This window comes from Sinohyriopsis cumingii, chromosome 1 (assembly GCF_028554795.1).
Source record: "Sinohyriopsis cumingii isolate HCF-2022 chromosome 1, ASM2855479v2, whole genome shotgun sequence".
NCBI classification, from domain to species: domain Eukaryota; kingdom Metazoa; phylum Mollusca; class Bivalvia; order Unionida; family Unionidae; genus Sinohyriopsis; species Sinohyriopsis cumingii.
Window position 1 is genome coordinate 66562390 of NC_142961.1, and position 27566 is coordinate 66589955.

Genomic DNA, 27566 nt, shown 5'->3' on the forward strand with positions numbered 1-27566 from the left:
ATAGCCCTTATGGTAACCATGTTATAAATATTGTTATCAGTACTCCTGAATGAATTGATGGTCATATCGACAAGGGATTTTCACCCAAAAAGCATCTTACAATTTCTTGTTGTTCCTAAATGAAAATGGTGCCCTGCAGCATCCAATATAGCTGTCATGATGGCCATTTTGAAAATATTATCACTACTCCTGTTATTATGTACTTTTGAGGGAGTGACCTATGTGCATATGTATAAAATAATTATTGCCCAAACTTAACGTGAAGGCTTCCAATGCAAGTACCTACCTACATGTATGACAATGGCAAAGTGTCAGTAAATTGTAAAGGCAGAACTTTGTCAGGATAGGAAGAGAAAAGGGGGCACTTGCCAGCTATTATGTACTTTTGAGAGAGTGATGTATGTAAAGTGGAGTTGTTTGCATTTTGAAACATGCACAGTGGACAGAATGTTGGCTTACCTCTATGCTACTTTGATGTAATGTGGCTGACATTTCTTCAGATATTGTACTTCAATAAATTGTACATGATCTAAGCACACTGCTAACTAAAATGACTGCTCCCTTATGCTAAAAAAATCGGCCTGAATTAGTCCAAAGTACACTATCTTTAGCATCTGTTAAAATAGGGAAAATGAATTTTGCCCAACTAGACAATACCAGCTTCTGAAAGTGCAATGGATGAATTACCAAATATATAAAATGTAAAAAAGTTATCGGCTCTATTTTTTACAATTTACCTCTGAAGTCCAGGAAGTGAATATGACCAAGTGGAGCTAGCACTTTTTTGAAAGGTTCACATCTGGAGTAAGGCCAAGCTGTAAACTCTATAACTCGTATTACACCCATCAATCATACACCAGAATAAAGGGAATTAAATGTTCTTTGCAGTGTACTGAAGATATACAAAGTCTTTTTTAAATAACCAGTATAACCAGTGAGGAAAGCCATGGAAATTCTTTTTCTTTAAAATTCTAACCCTATACAAAATATAAAACTGGTGAGCTTACGTGAAAGGGGTTTTCACTAGATAACTTTCATAAGGTCTACTTGGTCCTAAATAAAAATGGTGCCTATTGGATGCTGTTGTCTAGATATTCAGCTTGAAAATCTTGTAACTCCTGAATATATGGTCAAATCGGTTTGGGAATTTCCTTAAATGCTTTTTATGATGTCTTGTTGGTCATAAATGAAAATGGTGCCTCTCAGACATCCATTATGGTCACCAAGGAGGCTGTCTTGAAATTGTGGACTGGTATTGAGGAAGTTGACTTGAAATGCCAAAGTACCAGTCATTTTTTAATAAAAAGTTTAGTAGGCATTGTTAGAAACAATGACATGTATTGGCACATGTACAGTACATATTGGAAGCATGTCTTTGAGAACTCCTGTGTAAAGATCCTCTGTCAATAAAGGAATAATAGAATTTTAAATTGGTGTAGGTTAGGAACATTCTACCTGAGGGTCCATATTTGGCATCAGATGTGAATCTTTTAAAAAAATATATTTATTATTCATAACTTGAAAATGAATTATTATAAAAATAACTTTAAAAAATGACGCTTTTAACTTGAAAGTGGACTTGAGAAGTTGTAAATGTAAGCAGGTTGATTCCTGTGCTTTGGAGACTGACTTCAATCACTGCATGTTTGGCGATGTAAATATGTTGCACTTATTTCTCGCTGTGAAAGAATGATACAGTTATGACGGCCACCAGGGAGTTTTATATTTGTTTTTTTGTGTGCTGTTATGAGTGTCAATAAAACTAGTTCCTTGATGTAAGTTAGACAAATTAATTAATTTACACAGGAAAACACAATCAAATAATATAGGAATATGAGAATAAATTGTCTTGTTGTTCGACTGTCCTCTACCGACCTGCTTCATCGAATGTTTCTTATATATTGGACCATCTTTGTGCTTTTTATCATTCAAAAGTAGCCTGCTTTGTATCTTATGTATGTAAACATACAAAGACGTATCACTTTTTGGAGAGTAATTTCAGTGGCAGTAGCAAAAATCAAGTTGTATGCTAAGTTCTGTTATAGTTTTCATGAGTCAAATACAGGGATACTTCATTGCATGTGTACAGATAGACACTGGGCTCTTTAAGAATTACACAAAAATATAACGTGAATTGGAAGTTTTTCAGAAAAATTAATATAATCTTATGGCATTCAGAGCAAGATGAATAAAATTTTGAAAAAAGACGAATGAAGTAAATTTCACTTTAAATTTAATGCTTATTTTATTGAGTTTACATGGTTGGACTTTTCAATGTTTTGATGTATTCATGTCATGAAAACTTGGCAAAAAAGTCAGAATTTCTAATGCTTATGAAAGATTGCTCTTGGAAAATCCAATGTCTTTAATTTTAGGAGATGAAGAAAACACATCAGGTTTGGGTCAAGATGCTGTAGAGACAGTTGACCAAGGTAATGTACAGGATTTTAACTTATTCTGAAAATTGCATTAATGAGCGACACTTGTCACAATTGTCTTTTGCTAGACGGCATGGTGGTTCTTTGTTTTCTAACAGCTTTACTCATGATTGTTTGAAATGGGGAACCAGATGACCGTAACACATACATGCCATCTGCAAGGTTGTCATGAGGTTAAGTCCTACATCATAAGAAAACTGTATGAAATCATGTTTAAAGTTTGCCTAAAAGTTGTTGCAAATTATCTTTCAGATTGATTCATTGATTGTATTGTTGTGGCACATCAGCACTGTTAGGCTATTTAGCACCATACAGCAAGTTATATGCAGGATTATTTAAAAGAAATAAAAGGTTCCTTATCGACCAGCGATAGAAATATAAAACAGTTAAAAGCAAAATGATAAGATGGTAATATATAAAGCTTCCCGATCAACGTGGAATGTAAATGGTGTGTGTTAATGAAGATTTAGATGTAAAGGTATTGAGTATGAAGGATGGTATATACATTACATATAAATACTCAAGGTCATAACATAAAAGTTATATCTTAAAATAAATGTTTACTTCTTTCATGAACTTTAGAATACAAGAGACATTTATTGCATAAAAAAGTTCTTCATGTCATGCACACTGTAGTACTGATCACACGTAGGTTGCAGGTCAAAACACTCTATCATAAAGTGTTTAACAGTGAATGGTTCATTGCAAGAAACGCACTCTGGTGGGTTTTTGCCTTTTAGAATGTGGGAGTGGGTTATATTAGTATGACCAGTTCTAATTCTTGCAATGACTACCTCTTCCCTACAGATGGGTCTTTAGGAAGGAATCCATTCTCCTTGGGTTGGCTTGATTGCTTAAAGTTTGTTATTCACTACTTCATTCCATGATGCATGCCACTTCTGACATAAAGACTCTTTCATACTAGGTTTAAAATCAGTATACGGTATTTTAAAATCAGATGGTTCTTGGGATAGGGCCATTTTAGCAGTACGATCTGTTTTGTTTTTTTACCTTTAATACCAACAGTATACTATATTGTGGGAGGTACTCGGCACAGTGTGTTTGATGAGGATATTGGTTAATAATGGATTTTCCAGTTTTCTATTGTGTAGTGACTGAAATACTGATAGTGAGTTGGAGAAGATGATGCTGTTTAAAATATGATTGCTTTCGATATATTGCAGAGCAAGGTCTATTGCTCTGATTTCGGCTGAAACTATCAATGTACCATTTGGTAAGCAAACTTTTGTTGTGTGTTTTCCACTAATGAAGGCTGCAGCAGTCTTTTCCTCATCCTTTAATCCATTAGTATAAATTCTTATGTTGTTTTCAAATTCGGTGAGGAGCTCATGATAAGAGTTGTGGAAGATATAAGGGTTTTATCAGATTTTTTTCCCATTGTGTTACGTTAAAAGTACATTTGATTGCTTAAGTAGCCAGAGGTGTTTCAGAGATGGATATTTTCTGAATATTAGAAAGACCAAATTTTATACTGCCATGGCTGGATGATATTCTAATGCCAAAGGAATGTATGGCGTTTGGTTTATTTTCGTATAAGGTTTTGTGTTGAAAACAGCCAAAAACACAGGGTTTTGAGGATTTGATCTTAATTTGAGAGCTTAATGTGTGAAAAGCATTTCTCTATGATGTGATAAGGTGGTTTGTTTGCTTCAATGAAAAGAGGATGTCTTAAATGATCCCAGAGCGAGTCTTATTCCTTGATGACGAATTGGATCAATTATCTTCAAATATAATTTTCTAGCTGAACCATAAACGACACAGCCAAAGTCCAGTTTGGTGCGAATCAGTGTTCTGTATAAATTGAGGATGGCTTTTCTATCAGCACCCCAGTCAGTGTGCACTACTACTTTAAGTTATTACAGAGATTTCAAGCATTTAGCTTTAAAGTTCTTCATGTGTGGGAGGAAGGTCAGTTTTTTGTCCAAGATAATACTTAAAAATTTTGTTTCCTCAACAACTGGTTCTTTCAGAACAAGGTACCAATTTGTACATTTTATAGTTGCTAAAAGCCATGAATTTAATATTGCAGAAATGTCTTTTACGTAAATACTATTTCTGTTAGATTGAAGTATCAGTGAAAATATAATTTTGAGTATTCGGATTCAATCTGTGCCAATTAATTTCACATTAATAAACTTGGCCAGCTCTGATTGTATGAGTTACATATTTACTTCAAAAAGAATAACTAGTTCTTTTCCTTTTTGGAATTATCAAGAATTTTCTATTTAATTATACATAGAATTGTTTCAAAAATTGACTTTGTCGAACATGTCAACCTTAAAGATCAACTGTTCCCTGCATTTTTTTTGCATACTGGACTCGAAGATGTATGGGATCAAATCAGACCATTGAAAAAACAACCTTCATGTATTGCTGTACAATAGAAAACATCAGGCCATATTGTACTACTGATTTACCAATTTTAAATAAATGTGAACATCTGTACAATTTCTTGACAGACAGACATGTAGGAACTCAACGATTTCTAGACACAAAATCTCGAGCCATGGTAACTTCTTAAATAAGTTGCTAGAAACTGGTTTCCTTGTGTGATCACTTTTATAAATAGTTGTTCAGTTTTCAAGTGATAATTGTGTAACATTTTTGTTTTTTACTTTTGGCAGGTAATAGTGAATTTGAGGCAGAGGATGGCAGTGTACTGGAACTGCGGGAGGATTCAAGGTACAGTAGTAGTTGCATGGGGGGGGTCAGGTATACAGCACGGTATCAAAAATTTGTCATGGATTATTTTGGAGTGTACTCTCTTGCTGAAGGCAAAGGAACTGTCTTGATCACTTGGAGGTAGACTGCAGTGGACAACAGCAGTATTTCTGAAGAAGAAAAATGGCATTCACAACAGTGCTGATAAATCATTGGCATTGAGTATGTTTATCATCAGTCTGTTTTAAGCCATTGTTCAGCTTTTGGAAAAGTTTTCTGCAACCATCATGGAGAGTTATTTGGTTTTGCATAAATATTTACCAGTAAACAAGTGAAACCTTTTTCAGCACAACATGTGTACTTAAAAACTTATTAAAAAGGCCAAGATGTTCTCGGTGGTACATCATCAGAAAGCTAATTAAGTACACATAAAAAAAACCTTCTGTCTTACAGACTGTATGACTTCCACCCTGTGAGAGAGAAGTTTTTTGATGTGAACTTAGAAAATTTCTCTTTCAAATACGTTCCCTGATCACATTAACGTTAGGGATATAAGCCTGCTACCTCTCGAATCCAGCCCTACTAAAAGACGAAAATTCATCTTTTCTGTCTATCTCATATAGACCAAAGGGCAATAACTCTTGCCCCTTACCTCCCCTTGCCACCGCCAGGTGTCACTAGTTTTTAAGCTTCGCTTGTACTGATAACACATACAGTATACCTCCAAACAGTCCAAGCCATCTTAGCGTTAAATTGGACCATACGAAGTTAAATTTGGATTTATTGCGTTGGACAATCATTCTTCTACAGGTTGTATACATTATTTTAACAATTTTTTCAAAATTGAGTGATTTTGTCACCCTTGCGGATTTCGTCTACTGAAGACCATGTTACACATGCTATCGCTGAACTTGTGTTGTCAATTAAGAGTTAACACGACACTGACTAATTTTGCTTACTCCGTTAGTAACGGTTGTGGTATTAGCGAATTAATAACATGCTGAATTGCTAATTTGTGCTTTGTTTTCTTTTCTTGTGTCGTTTCAGTAGAAATGTCAACCAAATGCATGAAATGCAAAAAGTTCAAAGCAAAAGAAGACAACCATGACTCTTGTATTGTATGTACCAAGTGTACATCATCTATACCATGCAGCATGTGTAATATTTGGACAGAGCAAATGTGGGCTGATGTAGTCTAGAAGGAACATCAGCGGCAATGGAGGAAAATAATGTTGACAGGGTACAACAGTCCACCTTTGAACAGATGCGTCGTTTGGTCCAGGAAACGACGAAGCAGCTATTGACATCAGGCCAGATATTACCCTTATTTCCCTCACTCGCTTCCACAGCTTTTTCTGACTCTTTGGGGGAATGTTCCCCCAATTTTAGACTGCCCAGTGGGCGTAAGTCCCCCCGCATGTCCGAGCATGGCCTTCGGGCCTGTAAGTCACTACCCATGGGGTTTTTACCGGATCCATCGGATCCATTTCATTATGCAACTTCTATGTCACCAGCCGTCCAGCTGTCCCAGCAAGGGGACCCTATTGCTAAAACGGTCCAACCAAATATGATTTACGGGGATCTTAGTGATAAATCCGTCCGTCAAGCTGTACCGCTGGCAACATACCAATACTATGGCGGAGATTTTAGTGAGAAATCTGTCCATCCAGCCAGGCCATTGGAGCAGCCGGTACCGGTGATAGCAGGACCGTCGCCAACATTCAGGCCAACCACAAGCCAGACAAACCATCCGGCAGGGCCATCCATCCATATGTTCACGGCTTGTCCACAAGGGAGAGTTAGTGACAGTGTCAAGGATGACGGAATCGCGTCATCTATGCCACCTGGTATGCTCTATCCAGAAATGCAAGCTATTACAGAACACGACTCGGCACACAGTGAGGGTGATGAAACTCCTGCAAATCAGTCATACACAGATCCAACCATGGAACAGACTGAGTTTGGCTTCAAGGCGGCAGTGGAAGAAATTTATAGGGTGTTGGCAACTTCAAAATGCCCTCCACCTCCTACCGCCACTCAAGACTACAAAGTTATGGCATCTGTAGATCTTGACGGGGAGGAAGAGACGCCGTCCTTCCGGTTCCTTCCCCAGTCGGCAAAAATTAAGGAGATCAGTGATTGTCTATCAGGATGAATAGGTGATCCGGGGAATGCTAAGGCGTTCTTTTCAGAAAGCCAAGTACCAGCGACGTTCTTGTGTCGCTGGTACAAAACTCATTCAGATGCCTTCAGTACGGATCTTCCGGCCCTGGACAAAAGTATGGCAGCAGTTCACATGTCCGCTCCACTGTTTTACAAAGTGGACAAAAATGTGTTCCATGCCATGTCAAAGCTAGTCCAGAACGTAGTCACTACGTCTTCAGTGTTAGACTTGGCTTCATTAGCCATTTTCCGACTCACAGAAAAATCCGACACTGACCACGCTTTGGAAGCGATGGCCCAGATTGCTAGAGTTATTAATAGGGCAGCTCACCATTCCATGGCTAATGCGTTGACTGCTTCTGCCAACTTACACCTGATACGACGTGACGCATGTCTGCGGTCCACGTCTCTCAAGCCCCATCATACTCTGGCTTTACGGATGACTCCGTTTGGGTCGCCTTTACTCTTTGGAGGAAAAATTGAAGAAGTTCGGAAGCAGGCAGCTCAGGAAGTGCCCCTCCAACTCGCTGCCCAACCCTCGCAGGCATTTAAAAAAAATCTCCTGCCACAGTGGAGGAATGATTGGCAGACCAGGGACAAGGGATCCTTACAATCAAATGTGCAGTATAGATCCCAACCCAGTGCCAGGAGACAACAGTCTAATCAAGCTAGGAGGCAACCATACAGAGGCGGTAAGAAACAAAGTTTCTCTGTCTTCAAGCCTCCTAACTCTAAAAGTTGACATACCCTCCTCACCACCCGCGGACAGCCTACCTGTGGGCAGCCGCCTCCTGCAATTTCAGGACCACTGGACCACCTTTTTTCCTCAGAACAATTGGGTGATCCAGGTCATTTCGAAGGGGCTTCGGATTTAATTTATCCAACCCCCTCCCCTGTCCTCCTCTCCCCTCTTCACGGACGTACTGTCCGATTGGGAGAAGGATACCTTTTTACAACAGGAGATACGGTCGCTCATAGAAAAACGGGTGGTGGAGATTGTGGGAAAAAAGAAAAAAAAACGCAATCGCCGGGGTTTTATTCCAGGCTGTTACTTATCCAGAAGGAAAACGGCAAGTTGAGGCCGATCATCGACCTGAGTTGCCTCAACCAATACATTTTACCACCGAAATTCAAGATGGAAACGGCGAGATCAATCTGTCTTTCCATCCGGCGGGACGAGTATGCTGTCAGGCTAGATATGACTGACGCATATTTTCATGTCCCTATCCACCCCGCGTCACGGAAATTTCTCTGATTCGCTTACCGCAACGTGGTTTATCAGTTCCAGGTCCTACCCTTTGGCCTCAACATCAGCCCTTTGGCTTTTACCAAGGTTACGGATTGTGTCGTCACCCTGTTTCGCTCGAGGTCATCTACAGGGACGGCAGTGTACTTGGACGACATCCTCCAGAAACATGTGGTAAGTTCTATTCTGCTCAAAGGCAGAAACGATCTTGTAGCACTTTTAGATCATCTAGGCTTTCTCGTGAACTGGAAGAAGTCCGATCTCCATCCATTCCAGCGTTTTGTCCATCTGGGTATGGAGTTTCTCACCGATCTGAATCTGGTACAGCTTCCTTGCGCTTGCGTAATCCGGATCGTCGAACTCGTCCAGTCCGTTTCCAACAGGACGTGGATTTCAGCGAGAGAATTCTTGCAACTCCTCGGATTATTCAATGTGGCAGCGGACTTGATCCCACTTGGCCGTCTTTTTATGCATCCCTTACAAATGACGTTACTGGCACAATGGCGCCCCTTTTCAAGTCACCTCAATCAAACAGTAATGATCACGCCCGAGATATGATCATTGCTGCGTCAGTGGCACAACCCCGGTTGGCTGGCCATGGGGATTCCTCTGGAGATGCCCCAAGCAGAGATAACAGTATGTACCGACGCCAGTACCTACGGTTAGGGTGCCCACCTGTTGCTGGACTTCGCTACAGTCAGCGGCACGTGGGAGCCAGGGGAGAGGCCTCTCCACATCAACCTTTTAGAAATGAGGGCTGTCTTCAACACCTTTCATTTCTGGAAGGATCAACTCTCAGGAAAGTCTGTCCTCATTATGTCAGACAACTCTGTGGTGGTGACTTGCTCCTCAAACAAGGGGGCACCAAATCACCAGACCTGTGCATTCTGATCTGGCAGTTTCTACGTTGGTGCGACAACCTCCACATCAACGTACAAATCAGACACATTCCCGGCAGACTCATTGTCTTGGCCGACACTCTATCCAGAAAAGGTCAAGCCATTCACACGGAATGGTCACTCCATCAATCAGTCTTTCTTAGGATTTGCACACTTTGGGGGCGTCCGATGATCGATATTTTTGCGACAAGGTGGAATCGCAAGTTGCCTATCTTCGTCTTTCCAGTTCCAGACCCAGAGGCTTGGGCCATGGACGCTCTGTCAATCAGCTGGGAGGGGTTGTGGGCATTCGCCTACCCTGCAACGGTTTTGGTACTGAAAATAATCCAGAGGTTAAGGGGTCAGAACTGTCAGATGATTCTGATTGCCCCTCTCAGATGGAACAAGTCCTGGGTCACCGATCTACTCGATCTAGCGATAGATCTGCCCAGGAAGATTCCAACCAGCCCAGATCTTCTCAAACAACCGCAGTCACAGGTGTTCCACTCCTGCCCGGACCGTCTTCTTCTTCACGCTTGGCTCTTGTCCGGACAGCCTTGCAAGACAAGCAGTTTAAACCTTCGATTGTGGAGAGAATCTCAAGAGCAAGAAGGCCCTCCACTCTGAAGGCTTACGAGGGAAAGTGGCGTATTTTCAGGAACTGGTGCCATATCAATAACATTGTCCCTTTGAGTGTCTCAATCCCTCAACTGGTCGTCTTTTTTGGCTTTTCGAGGAGAAACAGTTGGCCCCAATTACTATCAAAGGCTACCGCTCCATGATATCAGACACATTCCGCCATCATGGTAGATGTGATATTGGGCATAACAAAGATCTATCAGATCTTTTAGCCAATTTTGATTTCAGTCGACCAAAATCCCTCACCCTGTTTCCAAAATGGAATCTGTCTTGGGTTTTAACATGGCTCAATTCAGACAAATTTGAACCTTTAGCCCACACTTCTTTAAAGCTACTATCATACAAAACATGCTTCTTGATAGCCTTAGCTTCAGCATGCAGGGTGAGCAAGTTACATGCCCTTTCCAGTGACCCGAACTTTCTTCAGTTCAGATCAGATGGTTCGGTGGTCCTCCTGACACAACCAGGCTTTGTAGCAAAAAATAGGTTATCATCCATTGGCAATCAAAGAATCGCCATTCGCTCGCTCTCTTCCATAGATAAGTCGAGAGCAACAGCCATGCAAGATCCTGTTCGTGGACTCAAGCACTATTTAAAACGCACAGAGGCGTGTCAGGACACACGTAAGCACCTCTTTCTTCCGGTCAAAGCTGGTAAACGGGATATCACCCCTCAGAGTCGCCTTATGAAGATTACAGCTCATGAGATTAGAGCAATCTTGGCGAGCCTTGCATTCGAACGCAATGTTTTGATCTGAGATATAATAGAAGCTTTTGGCTGGCATGCAGAGTCAACCTTCTCCATTTTTTATCTCAGAGATTTGGCTTCGCAGAGGCAAACCTTGAATCTGGTAGGTCCGGTGTCGGCAGCCCAGATGACCACCAGACCCATTTAAAACAATCACCACAGCCTATCAGCTTTGCTGGATTCGCCAGTGAAATTTCGTAGGTAAGCCTTAACCGTATATAGGGGTCACATATCACGGGACCCTAGGCTGTGTTGCTGATGAAATTAGGAGAACTTGGTATCATTCAAATGGGGAATCCAGCCATCATTCCCTAGAAGGTACCCGGGGTGGAGGTAGGATGCTCAGCATTCCCTCCTCCTATTACCTATTCTCCTAACGTTAATGTGATCGGGGAACATATTTGAAGGAGAAAGGAAAGTTTTAGTAAATTATGTTTCTCCAAGAATACTTACCCGATCACATTACTTAAAAACCCTCTCAACCACCTCGCTATGCGAGCATCCTCGTATAATATATATCGCTTAGCTTAAAAAACTAGTGACACCTGGCGGTGGCAAGGGGAGGTAAGGGGCAAGAGTTATTGCCCTTTGGTCTATATAAGATAGACAGAAAAGACGAATTTTCATCTTTTAGTAGGGCTGGATTTGAGAGGTAGCAGGCTTATATCCCTAACGTTAATGTGATCGGGTAAGTATTCTCGGAGAAACATAATTTACTAAAAATTTGCTTTTTAATATACCACCTGGGAAAATCCTGGAATTTCTTTCTGTGAGACACCAGTCTTTTGATGCGAATTCAGTGTCGTACCATTTGAGAAAATCTTGTGATTTCTTTGAGACAGTAGTCTTTTGATGTGAATTCAGTTGTCATACCATCTGAGAAAATCTTTGTCCTGTTAAAGGAGTGCAGTTTATGTAATAAATTTGAACCACATATTTTGAGGATTTACCCTTTTTTACTTTTATTTTATATAAAATATAAGTATGATACAAAGTCCTTTATCATTAGAGCTATCAGTGGAATGTTAAAACCTTTATTGCCACAGTTTTAGACCCACCCAGCATCATGATGTTAATGGTTCATCTGAGGACTTTAATAAACATATGGTAATCTTTTGAATACATGCCCAACCGGTATATATATATATATATATATATATATATATATATATATATATATATATATATATATATATATATATATATATATATATGTGTGTGTGTGTGTGTGCTCGCACACATCTTGATTATCACTGCATAATATTTTTTAGTGAGATTACCCAGCATGATGATGTGTTGAGTGAGCACTCACAAGAGAGTACAGACCAATTTACATTGGAGGTAGGTTATATATTTTCATACATTTTTGTGTTTTTCATGTGTTGCTTTACTTGATGCATTTAGTAAGAAAGAAAATGAGAGTTGTTGAGATTAAAAAATCAGTTACACATAGACATGTGCCCTTGCATTTGTCTACCATTGTGTATATACAATACAGTGGAACCTGTTTCAAAAATGGGACTGATCCAAGTCTGTTAGTAACCAAAGTCATCTTAAAAGTAGCTTTATCTCCTTTTTATATCATTATGATCATTTTATGTTTCTACCTAAGTAATTAACCTCTGCTGTTTATTTTCCTCCTGAAATCCACATTAAAAATCTGCAGGCATTAGGAACAGTACTATGAATCATGAATTACTTCTTATTTCCATTTCCTTCTGCATTTTGTGTATCGGTACAGGCATTAGGAACAGTACTATGAATTACTGCTTGTTTCCATTAAAAATCTGCATTTTGTGTAGTGGTACAGTACTATAAACATGAATTACTGCTTATTTCCATTTCCTACTTCAGATACTTAGCCAATTATGATATATTAAGAGTACTCTGATTACAATGCAAATCCAGCCATTCCAATAAAAAATATTTTCTAGGTCTTTTGACTTGTTTTGGCAAAAGAAGTGCTCAAGGTCATCTGCTTGCCAAGGTGGAAGTCAGACTAGAGTTGTGTCCCTTATACAGCACTCATCCATATAATAAAAATTCATCTTCCCATAGATCAGGGGTCTTAAATACGTGCCCATCCAAGCCATAGCCTGTGGCACACAAAATGATTGACATCACAAGGTGTCATGAGGGATAACAAAGGTGGTGTGGCCCGTGGCCCATCGAAAATGCCCTCATGCGGCTCTTGGGGTGGTTTGATTTTGAGACCCCTACCATAGATGAACTGTCAGAGAATGTTTTGGAAGGTTTCAGACTATAAGAACACAGACCCACTCTTCTCCCCATGCCACTGGGCCATGCATAGTACTCATCATCTTTCATCATTGATTAGTCTGTTTCTGTGTTCAGGTGGTCATAAACCATTCTCATTACATGTGGTGAATCAGGATTGAACTCCAATCATTGTATATCTTATTATTATATTAGATTTTTCTGCCAATACTCTGGTTAAATATTGCTGAAGCTTGTAAATTGTGCTTGACTACAGATAGCACACACATGCAGTCTTAACTAGAGTGAATAGATCAGACCTTGTATGGAGGAGGCACACCTATAAGTGGAGGAGGAAGGGATCCTCCACCTCCTTATCTCATCTCTAATGTTCTATCTCTGTAACCCACATGTCTTGGAGAGGAAAGGTTAGCTCTTTGGTACAGAAATGCCTGATAATCACTCATCTGGCTTGGATATCGTAACAGTCAACTAACTATTAAGCAGGTGTATACATTAGCATTAGAATATGTGACATGCCAGGAGCTTATGGGATCAGTCTCTGTGGAGTCCATAGATGCCTGACAGTTGATGCAACCTTGTTGGAGGCCATTTGGGTCAGGTCAAAGGCCCATCTCATGGGAGGAAATAACTGGCCTAAAGTGAGTTGTGCCTCCTTTCCCAACATCCACCCCCTCACCCACAATAAGGAGAGCTAAGATCAAGTTCTATAAAATCTGATGAGTGATGCACCTACAGATCAGAGTAGCCTGACCAGTCATGGGTCTGTGAGTAGGTCACTGATTATTGGAGCACAGTCATGATGGGGACATGAATTGGGACAAGACTGTCCCCTCACTAGGCTTTTTGATATATGTGCCAGATGAGGGAGTGGGATCAGAAGACCAGTATCTCCATGCTTCCTTTCCCTTTAATCCCTAAGGGATGTGGAGACGTTCACGTCAACGAGGTGACATCCTTCCCGTTATGGACTAATAGCAAAGTTGATCTGCAGGTCATGCATCTACATAACCCTCTCACAAAGTGGAGGAAACCCAAAAGGAGAGATATGGGTCCACTTAGATGCTTCAGGAAGGTTGAGAGGTATCAGTCTGCTACTAAAGACAGCCCTTTCTGCAGCATGTAAGGAGTTTGGGATGAAGCATCCGTAACCCCCAGGCCTCTATACCAGAGATACACAAGGAAGTGAAGTTATCTCTTCCAGGAGTGAGAGCAGGATGAATATGTCCTATCAGTCTTTGTGGACTCTCATGAGTTTGACACAGAACAGGCTGAGGTGGCACCTCCTCCTTTCTTTCCAGTCCACTGCCTCCTCCCACTTGTTTCCACATGCAGCAGAGGAAGTAGAGATCTTTTCTTTTGATGGGGCAGTGAACAAAGTTTACCATCTTCTACCCCAGGATTAATGTTCCAAGCCCTCAGGCTCAAAAGGCACAGAAATTCTCTCAGGCTAGGAGAGACTCTCCAGGGATACCTCCCTCTTTGATCTGTTATTCCCTGCTCAGCTATGGTCAGGGTGCTTGCACAAAGGTTTAGTAAGAACCAAGAGTTTGTGTGGCAGCATAAGGAGTGATTAATCTACCCCCCACCACCTCCATGCTGAAACCACTGGTCTCAGCAGCTAGCTGCAGGATGCACACCCATGCCAAGCCTCTTGAGCCCCCACCTTGGATGCCTAGGCATCACAAGTAGGCATTTCCATGGGGACCTGGACCCACTTTCAAGTTAAGACACTGCCGGCCTTTGAACTTAAGGCTAGATCACTGGTCACCATAGCCTTGTTATTTGGAAAAAAATTTCTCCCACTGCATTACAGTGCTTGCTTCAAGTGGTTGAAAAACATCTGGTCATACCTTAACCATATCCATGGGGCTGTTAGTTGAGCTGCTCCACCTCTGCAGGGATGTTGCAGTTCTTACTCAACTTGATCAACATGGGTATGTGAGAAAACTTGCCACTAGGTTTTATGGGTTGTTCTTCCGGTTCTTGCTCCACCAAATATACTGGCTGCCACGTGACATCAAAAAATACATTAAACCCCACAGAACCAAACTGAACTTGTTCACACTGAGCAGCAACAAACATCACTGGCCTGAGAATGTCAAAATATTCTGCTGAAAGTCTTTACTTAACATGCAACAGAAGATTTAAAATGTTGTGTTCCTAAGACCAAATGTGGTGTCAATAAGACCAAATGTTGTGTCACTAAGACCAAATGTGGTGTCAATAAGACCAAACGTTGTGTCACTAAGACTGAATGTTGTGTCAATAAGACCAATGCTCAGCTTAATTTGGATAGCTGCATTTCAAAAGTGGACACAACCTAAGCTCTTTAATTAGTACCCCAGTGACATTTATGGCTTGTGTGGTTGACACACCAAAGCAAATATAATAATAATAATAATAATAATAATAATAATAATAATAATAATAATTCTTTATCTAACAAAGGCAGCTTAGTTAGAATACAGATACACCGCTCCCTCGATAACTTGCGCCCGAATAACTCGCGATCCTGCTTATAACGCGGTGTCCGTCTTGGCTCCCGATTTTTTCTAGAGAAAATGTATTTAAAATATCTTTAAAATATGCTGAACGTGAAAACATTACGATAAGAATTGATAAATTAAACCTTGATAACAGTGCTTGTTTTATCATCGAAAATGGTGATTAAAGCCCATAAAAATATAATCCATATTTTGAAATTTGCAAGTTCTAAAGAAGAATTAATTTCAGAGATCTCAAAAACGCTTAATTACGCATATTTGGACACCAATTTTTGATCTGGGACGCAGAAAATCACTGAGGCGGGAGTAATAAGTGCGTGGGAAAATTCAAAGATTTGCCGGTCCTGTTTCAGCCACCTGCTTTGTGGGAAAATGTGTTGATCTGTTAACTGTGCTGATATTTACAATGACAGAATTCAGTGACTGAAAGACTGATGTACTGTTGCCATTTTATAAGAGTGCATTAAAAAGAAACAAAAAATACATTATGCAACAGCTAGGCGGCTAGTTCAAAGGCTTTGACTAGCGGCCGAGGGAGAAAATGAACTGATATTTAGTGATTGAATTCAGAGGCAGAAAGACCCAGTTTTAAAATCCTAGCGAGACCTCTGTTTAAAGATATCATATATTATGTAAGTTTTTATGATAAATAGTTGTCAGTATACTGTAAATAAACAGTCTGGTGAAATAGCGATCAATGAAAACTTCTGGTAAATGCTAACAGGTGGCAACAGAGAATGAAATAAACACCAATTAAACGTCTTCCTGTGTGAAAGTCACGTTCTAATCCTTTAATTCCGTTTCAGTGTAAACATTATAATCACAACATATTCTGTTCATTGAAAACATGAAAAGAGTCAATCGACCATCACATCGAAACCCGTGAGTACTTCTGTGAGAACCTAATTACATGTACATGCTGGCTTTGTTTTGATCAACAACTTGGGGAAGTGTTTGTTGCATTTTTAAAAAAAATCTATTACAAGAGACCTCGGGTGCTGGATTAAGGATCTTGGAGCTGCCTTTGACGTAAAGCAAAGCAGTAACAGAGACAACAATGATAGTGACTTCGAATGTTTCAGTGAAACTGATGTCATTAATGCCGAGGCTGTTTGGGAGAAATTCGTACAGACTCATGGTCCTGAGATGGGCGTTTCTCTTGATGATATGGAGGAGTGGATTTGTGCAGACAATGATTGTCCCACAGCCGAATACATGTCAGATGAAACTATAATTATTTCTATAGCGAACAAATTTGCAGCAGAAGACGATTCTAACTGGAGTAACACAAGTGTTGAAAGTGATGCAGATGCAGATGTTGCACCCCCACCCCTCTGCACAGGAAGCAATCAAATATTTTGATATTGCCATAAGGTGGCTGGAGACCCAAAATGTTGACTACGTAAAGTTCATGCAGTTGAGAAATCTGAGGGATTTTGCTCGGCGGCAGAGAAACCAAGGAGTAACACACACACACAAAAATAACTGATTTTTTTCAAAAAGTGAATTGATATTTGTCAAGCATGGCACAAATGGCAAGTATTAACTTGTTCTAATTAACGTTGTTTTAAATTTGTAGACCAATTAAATATGTCTGTACTGATTAACCCTTGTTTTTTTTTTGTTTTCCATTTTACTTCTATCACATTCAAAAATATTTATCTGTCTATTGTTCGATCGACACTGTTTCTCGAAAAGAGTCGATCTTTTGTATATAAAAAAAACGTCTAATTTGGATGAAACAATAAAACTAGAATGTATCCAATTCAACATAAAAATTAGTGACGTAGTACACAATGTGTGTAGTGGTACACATGTTAAGTGAACGGAAACCATGTGGAATAATGTTTTCGATGATCGCCTTAATATACTGTAATTTATCCTGAAATTAATGTTGTCCTATGAGGAAATAATAAAGTACACCATTATGAAGAGATATTTATTAACATTTAATCTCAGAACGATTATAAAGTGAGTATTCAACAGTATAATCTGCCTACACCCCCCCCCTTATTTTTCCGTTATGTCATCAATCGCTTTATTGGTTTTGGGCTTATTTTATAGGTCCCTCGATAACTTGCACCTCACTTATAGTGCGGTCGATGTTTCTGGACCCCGATGTGCATGAGTTATCGAGGGAGTGGTGTATGCAGCTCTACCCCATGATAATGCACCTCATGCATATACAGCTCTATTATAATGTACCTCATTATAATTATCTATATCTATAATTTGTGTTTAATATTTTTATCCATGATTGTTTTATTATAAGGGTCATTTTCTAAACAATATATTACACAGCCAGTTTTTGTCTGTGATTGTAGACTTGTTGGTTTTTACATAATGCGATTCCGTATATAATGCTGTACTACTAAGGACCCAATGACCAAAATCATACCAAGGGTTGAAAGGAAACAACATGAACCATAGTCCTATATCATCATTTCCTTTTCAAAACTACCATTATTTAACAAACTCTGATATTCCCCCACTATACCATTGTTCTGTATATTATGCTATTTTCAATATAATTCTCAGTATAATGCAGTTCAGTACATCGTGTGATGGACTGTAAAAGGCTCCAATTACCACATTATAATGAGGGAGATTTGTGTCTAGTCTCTCTTGAGGCCCTCATCTACTTTCTAGCAGTTTCCATGAATGTCTCGTACTAACAAAACATGTAGGAAAAGTAAAGTCAAAATATTTAACAAAGGAACAATCAAATGATATGACTTTACATTACTTGAAACATATTGATCATATTGAAACAAAAGACATAAATTACCATGCACAAAGACGAAACTGTTGGAAAATAAACAAATCTAATGACATAGAAATTGATCAAAATCAGGTGTAGAATATTTGAGATATTTTTCTAGAAAACTTTCAACAGAAGTGGCAGGTCCTTTGAAAGAAATTTCTTCAAACTAGTGATAAACAGAAAACGTTTCAGCATATCTTGCCATCATGGAATGAGGAGATAGGCAAGAACATAGACCTATCCTACCTTCTTATGAACATTGATATGATTTGTCTAGACTGGATGCTTCCTCCCTTCGTTTGAACTGAAATCTGACATGGTTTCTGTGAACCACTGTCCAGAGCTTCCACGACTCATCTCTGACATAAACCAGCATTCCTAGTCACTTTAGCTACACCAGGCAGAATCAGTGAGAAGTATGCTTTGTCAGTTAACCCAAATTGCTGGCATCAGCAGTTCTGCCATGATAATTCAGTTTCCCTTATGTTGACTCAGGCTTTTGTTGTCAAAAACAGACTCCTCCTCCAGGAGAATCCTTTGTCTTGAAACCGCTGTCTGGATGCTTTGTCCCAGGGTCTTCTGTAGGACTCTGTTAAGGCTTTGAATTGGTACATATGGAAACTGAGCCAATCAGAATAAAGAGGTCTCACTTTTTCACTTGGAGATGAAAAGGGACAGTATTATTTCCACTCAGGCTGTTCATCCTGGATTCATTTGGTTATCTGTTCAGCTTACAAGGAACAAACCCAAGACCATTGAATTTCTTGTGTGTATTGGATGGTTGCATTAGCATAGCATTCAGGTGCAGCTTATCCCTGAATGACATTATCCAAGTTGTGGGATGGAGATCAAAGATGATGATCTCAAGATTTGACCCAAGAGAGCTTTCATCGAAAAGGCCTTGTTTTGGTAGAGTGAATCTTTATCAGCAGCATAACAGGCTGCCTTCCCAGTCATTCAACAGTTCATAAACAATGTGGGTTACTCTGCTTTCACTCGATTAGTAAGAGTTCAGATGTTTATCCAAACAATATCCAGTCATAGCCCTGTTCTAAATATAGCCCATATTTCACAAGAACTCGATGCTGCTTCATTTACATTAGAAGGCCAGAGACTCCAGTGTAAAGGATGAGGAAGAGCAATACACATTCACTCCAGTAGTTACTGATGTTTGATAGGATCTGGTGTCAATCCCTCTTTCAATTTGGGGACCATTATGATCTGATTTCCACCTTGGTGCTGACCACTTATGTTGCCAAAAGAAGCCACATGATATGGTCAGCATTTTAGTTTGGAAGGGCTGCATTTGTAAGGTAGTGAGTATACTTCCTAATTTATTAGGATAGCCAAGTTTTATCAAACATTTTATTCCAAACATTTGTTTTCAGGACCATTCAACTATTCCATCAATCACAGTCACAAATGAAGATTCAGTGACAGTCACATTACAACCACTGCAGTCCGAGGCATCACAAACCTCACAGGTATACACAGATACATGGTATACATTCTCATAAATTCTAATTTGAAGTAATCATAGGGTTTCCCAGAGTAAGTATATAAAATTTGAGAAATAAATATTAAAGTGCTGTTAACATCTACTTATCATCCTAGCAAGAAATGGCATTATATTGTATTGATTTATGTACAGTGCATAGCCAACATCATTATACTGTATTGATTGTGTACAATGCATAGCCATTTGTATTATACTGCATTGTGTACAGTGCCAACCTAACTGCATAAAGCACAGACCCAGCTAGACAGAAATCAGTTATGTTCATCATAACCAAATATACTCACTTATAAGTTGAGTTAAACTGCAAGCAACAAAGATCCTGATTTGCTGTAGCATAATGCAGCTGTGATTCAGGACATGTGTTTTTTATTATGCTGATTACTACCAATTACTCCTAACAAACTTCACACACCCAGATCGGCCAGCACATTATGCAATGACAGATATGGGTTGGTGCAGGTTGCAGTTGGACTCATCTTGCAAGCAAGTATATACAGTAAACCCATCTAGACCGATAGTTATGTACAGCACAGACCCAACCACATATAATATAGACCTCTATTTGTCTATAGCATCAACATAACTGCATACAGCATAGACTCGTATCTATGTATAGCATAGACCTATATCTTTGTACAGGAAATACCTAACTTAATACAGCATAGACCTTTATCTTTGTACAGGAAATACCTAACTTAATACAGCATAGACCTATATCTTTGTACAGGAAATACCTAACTTAATACAGCATAGACCTTTATCTTTGTACAGGAAATACCTAACTTAATACAGCATAGACCTTTATCTTTGTACAGGAAATACCTAACTTAATACAGCATAGACCTTTATCTTTGTACAGGAAATACCTAACTTAATACAGCATAGACCTTTATCTTTGTACAGGAAATACCTAACTTAATACAGCATAGACCTTTATCTTTGTACAGGAAATACCTAACTTAATACAGCATAGACCCATATACTTATATTTGTCATTGAGTAATGCACTAACAGATCAGGTTAAACACAGTTTTACCATGTATGTTTTTAGCTACCAGCATAGGCTTAGGTCCAGTATTCTCAAACATTTTGAGTGAGAACTCTGGCTGAAAGTTCTAAACCTCTACAGTCCATAATTTTAATTACAACAAAATTAGAATCGCAGAGATTTCAGAAATTTTCTTAAGCCACACTACAAGACTGCCAATTTTTGATGACGTGCACCCTGACTATCATATTTGATTTTGTGATTTTGAGCTCATTTAAATTGAATTTGAGATTCATGCTCAAAAAGTTTTGAAAATATGCTGTCAGATCTGTTGTTACATAATGCATTGACAGATTTGTTGTAAAATATGAAGGTCCGTTCTTAAGTATTTAAAGGGTTTATTGGTACATTAACACAATCCTGTATATATTGACGCCAAGGTACAGGTTTAACAGACACACACATAGAGGGTATGTCGTTTATTGGTACAACAACACAGTCTTATACATTTACTCTCCCTGAATAACCTGGAAACTGTTGATTATAGAATTTTTTTTAAAAATGGTGTCCAGAAGGAGATGCATGTTTAAGACAAAAGGGAAAATAAGCTTCTAGAAAAGTGTTAATAATCAGCACAGAAGTATTTAGATTCTTGTGAATAAAAGCTGGAAAGGACACAATTACGTTTATTGGACATCACATGTCAATTTGAGTATGTTTCATGGCGGGAGATATGATTAACGTTGTCATGTGAAATGGAAAAGAATTTCCAAAAACTATGTCAGGTTGAGAGATAGCAACAAGCCGTTGAGTTGCATAAGGTTTGGAGTTAGAGTTTTGTTGATAGCATGCTTGTATCATCATAAGTGGTGATATCTTCAAAAGAATAGCTCGTAGACGAATACACAAGTCACGTGTTTAATCAACACACACGAAGGTAACTCCTTCAAGACCACTACAGAATAGAGAGTAACAGTTGTCTTTCTTAGATCATATCAACATCCCTTTTTCTCTAACGAAACTAACTGAGATCTAAACAAAACATCAATTTATGAACAAGTTAACAGGTTATAAAATTTACAGTTACAAAAAGTACTGGCTTTGGATTTTTTGACAGATAAAAATTATTGACTAGACTTTAACTGAAAATGATTTAAAGAAGACAGGATTTTATACTATGCAGTCATCAAAATGCAATGCAAATAAATTCAACTAATTTAGCTAACAATAACTGTAACACTTGAAAACATTTCTAGATCACTACAGGGGATTATTATGTCCCTCACAACTGCATAAAACTGACTCAAAACCTCACATAGTCTTTGAGATAGGTTGGCATCTTCACTTCGCGCCTGGGTCTTATAACTGGTGTAGTCGCTGATTCCAGGCATGTCGACTCTGGTACGGGACGCCTCTGATCAGGTTCCTTTACATGCGTGTCAGCCGTTTGCTCCTGTACAGTTGTTCTTTCCGGTGATTTATCGCGGATTTGTACTGGGATTGATGTCGGTCTTATGTGTTCACTATTTCTCTTGTATTGAACACCATCCGTTGAAGTTACAATACAGTTTCGGTCGTTTGATTCTGTAATAACACCTTTTCTCCAGGGTTTATCTGGTTTGTGTCGGAAATATACAGGCTGACTGTTTTCAAGTTTTAGTTTAATTCTAGCACTGCGGTCATAACTTTTCTTGATACAGTCCTTCCTAGCATCTCGCTTCTTGTTTCTGGGCGACTTCTTTTGAACCAAAGGTAGCATTGATCTTGTTTCTCTCCCAAACATCATTTGGGCCGGACTTAGACCAGTGTCCTGTCTTGGAGTATTCCTTAGTTCTAGCAGTGCTTCGTACTGATCAGTCCTAGAGTTCAGGCATTTAACCATCATGCCTTTTATAATCTTCACACCGGCTTCGGCTTTGCCATTTGACTTTGGGTGATGAGGAGAAGTCACGTGATGTTGAATGCCCCACTGTTTCGTGAACTGACTGAATTCGTCAGACGTAAATTGTGGTCCACCATCGCTGATGATTATTCTAGGTATTCCAAATTGCGCAAACTGCTTCTTGAGTTTGATAATGACTTGACTTGATGATGTTGTGGTGAGTAAATCAACGTCTATAAAATTTGAGTAATAATCAATCGCCAGCAAATAGTTTCTACCCTGTATTTCAAACAAGTCTAACCCAATTTTCTCCCATGGGTAGTTGCCGTCATCATGTTGCCGCAGGGGCTCTTTCTGGAGTTTTGGCTTTCTCTCCATGCAGTGTTCACAATTGTCTGCTAATTGTCTTATTTCTTGATTCATTCCCAGCCAGAAAACGGTTCCTCGTGCTCTCCTAACCATACTGTCAAAGCCAAGGTGGGCACTATGTAAACGTTCTTTAATTTGTCCTCTCCAAGCTTTTGGAATTAAAACAGCTTCCCCTTTCAGTATTATACCGTCATAAAAGCTCAGTGTGTCTCTGATAGAGAAATAAGGTCTCACTTCGGGCTTTAGGTCATTTTTGTTTTTGGGCCATCCTTCTATAATACGGTCAATCAACAACTGACAAGTTGTGTCTTTGGCAGTTTCTCTCCTGATTTCTGTAATTCGCGCATCCGGAATTTTATCAAACATTTCGACCTCACATACTTTCAGCCTAGTCAGTTCAGTGTCATCTGACAAACTATAAGCACGACTTAGTGTGTCCGCAATGATTAATTCAGATCCTTTGACGTACTGAAACGTAACATTGTATCTAAACATCTTCATTAGAATGTCTTGTAGCCGCTTTGGTGCTTGACTGAGTGGTTTCTTCAGGATGGTTTCCAGAGGCTTATGGTCGTTTTCAACAATCACTGGGCGACCATATGTGTACTGATCGAACCTCTCTAGCCCATACAATACTGCAAGCGCTTCTTTTTCTATTTGTGCCCAGTTCCTTTCAGCTGGTTTCAAAGATCTTGATGCAAACTCAAGTGGGTGTCCATCTTGCAGCAGAGCAGCTCCTAGGCCATCTTTACTACTATCAACTTGTAGTACCAAGTCCTTATTTGGATCGTAGATTGCTAACACATCTGTTTGCTTTAACAGTTGTTTCACTCTTTCAAAAGCTTCCGTGCATTGTTTTGTCCATTTCCACGGTGTGTTCTTTCTAGTCAGGTTTCTCAATGGTTCAAGAGTCTCAGACAGATTTGGCACAAATTTAGCCATATACTGTACCAATCCACAAAATCGTTTGATTTCAGTAACGTCCGTTGGAGCAATCATTTCAAGAACAGCTTTGATTTTATCGTTATCTGGCTTGATACCTTGTGGCGTGATTCTGTGTCCATGGAAAGTGATTTCAGGGCCCATATCCTTCTTTCCTTCATTCAAAACAATGTGCCTCTCTTCACAGCGTTTGTAAAGCTTTGCCAGCTTTTCATCATTGTCTTTCTGAGCTGCTATTTCATTATCACCACAACCAACGATGATAATATCATCCGCAATTGTAAATATGCCTTCAAGGTCGCTAAGAGCTTCATTCAGTTTCCGCTGAAATATTTCACTGGATACATTCAGTCCGAACGGTAGTCGAGCCCATCTGTATCTTCCAAACGGTGTTATCATAGTAGTAAGTAGACTGGATTTTTCATCAAGTCTAATATGCCAATATGCTTCTTGCACATTGAGTTTCGTGAATACTTTGGCATTATGTAATCCTGGAACTACGTCATCAAAAGTTGGAAGTCTATATCGTTCTCTCACTAACACTTTGTTCAGCGGTTGAGGATCTAAACATATCCTCCACGATCCATTGCTCTTCTTTGTAATTGCCATCTGGCTAACCCATTCAGTTGGTTCTGTAACTGGTATTAAAATGCCGCGTTCTGTCAGTCGGTCAATTTGTTCTTTCACCTCAGTTCTCACTGCCAGCGGTATGTTGCGAGCTGGCAATGCCCTGGGTTTTGCATCATCTGTGAGTCTGAGGTTCACTTCACCAAGATCTCCGAGGTGGCGTTTGACGCTTCCGATAAAATTATCGGTGTTAATTGTGACCAGTTTCAGTTCTTGAACCGCTTTCAAACCTAGCAAGCAATCTAGCTCATTTGGCACAATTACAAAAGTTACGTTATAAGTTTCATTGTTCACTGGGTTTGTCACTGTCAGAGTTGCCTCCCCTAAGGATTTCGCTGTTGACTTGTTCCACATTCTGAGATGTGACACTTTCTGTATTCTCTGAGATTTTCGGACAAATCTCTGTTGGATTGTATTTACCTGGGCCCCAGTGTCAATGTGAAATGTTACATCACAGTCATTTACAATCATTTTGGCTTTTGCCTTTGAATTGATCGAACTGTCAATGTAGTTAAGCCAGAATTCTTCTTCTGTAGCTTCTTCGGGCTTGTCATTTTGGTCAACTGTTTGCACTTTCTTGCAGCATGATTTGAAATGGTTCTTTACACCACAGTTGTTACATCTCTTTCCCCAGGCTGGACATTTTTCTTTGCTTCGTTCATGAAACAGTCCACAGAAACCGCACTTAAGTTTCGGTCTTACCAATCCAGTACCAGATACACCTGCTTGTGATCGTGGTTTCGCGCTATCAACTTTGTTCACCGAATCATGTACTTTGTCTTGTCTGATTTCTTGCACATGTCTATTTGACTGTTCAAATGCTCGGCAAGTTTGAAGACACTTGTCAAGTTCAAGTTTTTCTTCTCTCAACAACAATTCTTGGAGCTTACCACTTGTGCTGAGTACAATTTTATCTCTTATCATTCTGTCTTTTTCTTTGAAATTGCACGACTCTGCTCTTCTCCTAACTTCGGTAAGGAAATGTTCGAACGATGTAAAGTCATCATATTTCACACACCAGAACCTGTGGGTTTCAAGAACTTCATTCCTCCGTGGATTACAGTAGGCTTCAATCTGTTGCAGAACTTTGTCTGGATCGTTTTTGTCATCTTGATTTGCCCATACAAACTGGTCATAAATGTCAATTACCTTCGGTCCTGCACAGTGTAAAATGATGCTGGTTCGAACTGTCTTGTCTTTGTTTTGGGAACCACTAGCGGTCAAATATATTTCTATCTGTCGCTTCCATCTCTTGAAGTTTTCACTTATGTTTCCTTCAGTAATATCTAAAGTCCCAGGTGGCTTTAACGAGTCCGCCATGTCGAACGAATCAAATCGGGACGAATGTTCAATTAAATGTGATCTATTTTCGCGACCTGGCTTGGTCAAATTTTCGGAGTTTCTTCAACTCTGTGCGTTTATCCAGCGAAAATCAACGTTGCAGACGTTATCAGGATATGCGTTCACCGCTGCCACCATGTTGATAGCATGCTTGTATCATCATAAGTGGTGATATTTTCAAAAGAATAGCTCGTAGACGAATACACAAGTCACGTGTTTAATCAACACACACGAAGGTAACTCCTTCAAGACCACTACAGAATAGAGAGTAACAGTTGTCTTTCTTAGATCATATCAACAAGTTTGTGCATCTGTACTATTGGTAAACTTTTGAGTTGAACATGATGATTCTCATCGATGCGTCGAACTTTTAATTAGTTTTCCAGCTTTACAATAGCAGTTACTGATATTTTGTTACACCTTACTGAAAACTGTTCAATCTTAATCAACTGTCTTACTGAGATGGACTCGCCATTGTTGGCAGGTCTAGGGAGGGGTGAGCATGTTGTGTCAAAGAGTAAGTTTAGTCTTCTGAGCTTCAGTTTTGGAGCAAGTTTGGTATATAATAAAAAGAACATTTTTTTCCTACATTCATACTGGATATATTTATCTTGTTGTATCAAAAACTATATTTTAACTCTTGGCTTAGCCACTCATTAAAATGTCACGTTTTTGATACCATATGATAAAATGTATCCGGTATTAATGTAGGAAAAGAAAATACCCTCTGTATCTTCTCCTATAATGGTTCAGTAAAAATTATCTTTTAAGTTGGTCAATAAATAAAGGTATCTGGTCAGATTTCTTTGTCAGAAAATAAAAAATAAGTTTGATGTCTGCAAAGTAAGGCAGTTTTTGTTTATTTGTTCCAGCTCACAAAGTAATCGTTTTTGTTGCTGCATGTTCAGCTTTATGGGGCACACACAGCCAAGCATCGCATGCACTAAATAATCCACCAAACCAAACCCCCCCCAAACCCAAACTTTCAGCTTATAGGTACATATGGTACAAGTGTTAGACTTTGTTGTGTAATTAAGGTACAATTAATACGGTTAAAAATCTCCACTTTAATCTAGGACTCTGTTGGGACCCAAGAGGCACCATCGGAATCTGTCAGCCAGGAAACTGTGACCAAATCAGTCTCATCTACCAGCACCCATCCTGGGATTGAAATACAGGAAGATGAGGGGGATGAAGATGTTATTATTGTTGGCAGTGATGGGGTGAGGTTTATTTTACCACCTATTTCATTTACTATGCACCTTAACATTATTCCAAAGAAAAGCCACTGATTATGTTATTCTGCCTAGTCTGAACCTGTGTTTGTAAAGTCATGCAACTCCTCCATGATGGAAACTTTAAACCTAGTGATGTGTTGTCAGTAGATTGCAGGTTTAAGAATTTAGATTTGTTTTTTAGAAGGGCAGCAGGCATGCAACACATCTAGCATTTTGAACTAAGCATGGGGATGCTGGAGAAAGGAGCCATTATCCAAGTTGGTGCAGGCCAAAAGAAAAACATTCATTAGTTCATCAATCACTCAACAGTTTTGTTTCCACAAGATTACTATGAATTGTTCAAATTTAGTTCAATTTG

At 39.3% G+C, this 27566-nt stretch overlaps 1 protein-coding gene across 4 annotated transcripts in view; it reads left to right on the plus strand.

Annotated features, from left to right (window-relative positions):
* LOC149807038 (nucleoprotein TPR-like) overlaps positions 1-27566 on the plus strand; it is a 293006-nt gene that overhangs the window by 229981 nt on the left and 35459 nt on the right. For 3 of the 4 annotated variants that reach the window (XM_089960984.1, XM_089960994.1, XM_089961003.1), the window contains exons 51-55: positions 2376-2432; positions 5084-5141; positions 12065-12134; positions 19691-19786; positions 27047-27193. In XM_089960984.1, coding sequence (XP_089817110.1) covers positions 2376-2432; positions 5084-5141; positions 12065-12134; positions 19691-19786; positions 27047-27193 — 428 coding nt within the window. The remainder of the gene's footprint in view (positions 1-2375; positions 2433-5083; positions 5142-12064; positions 12135-19690; positions 19787-27046; positions 27194-27566) is intronic. The other variant, XM_089961010.1, reaches the window with a different exon arrangement.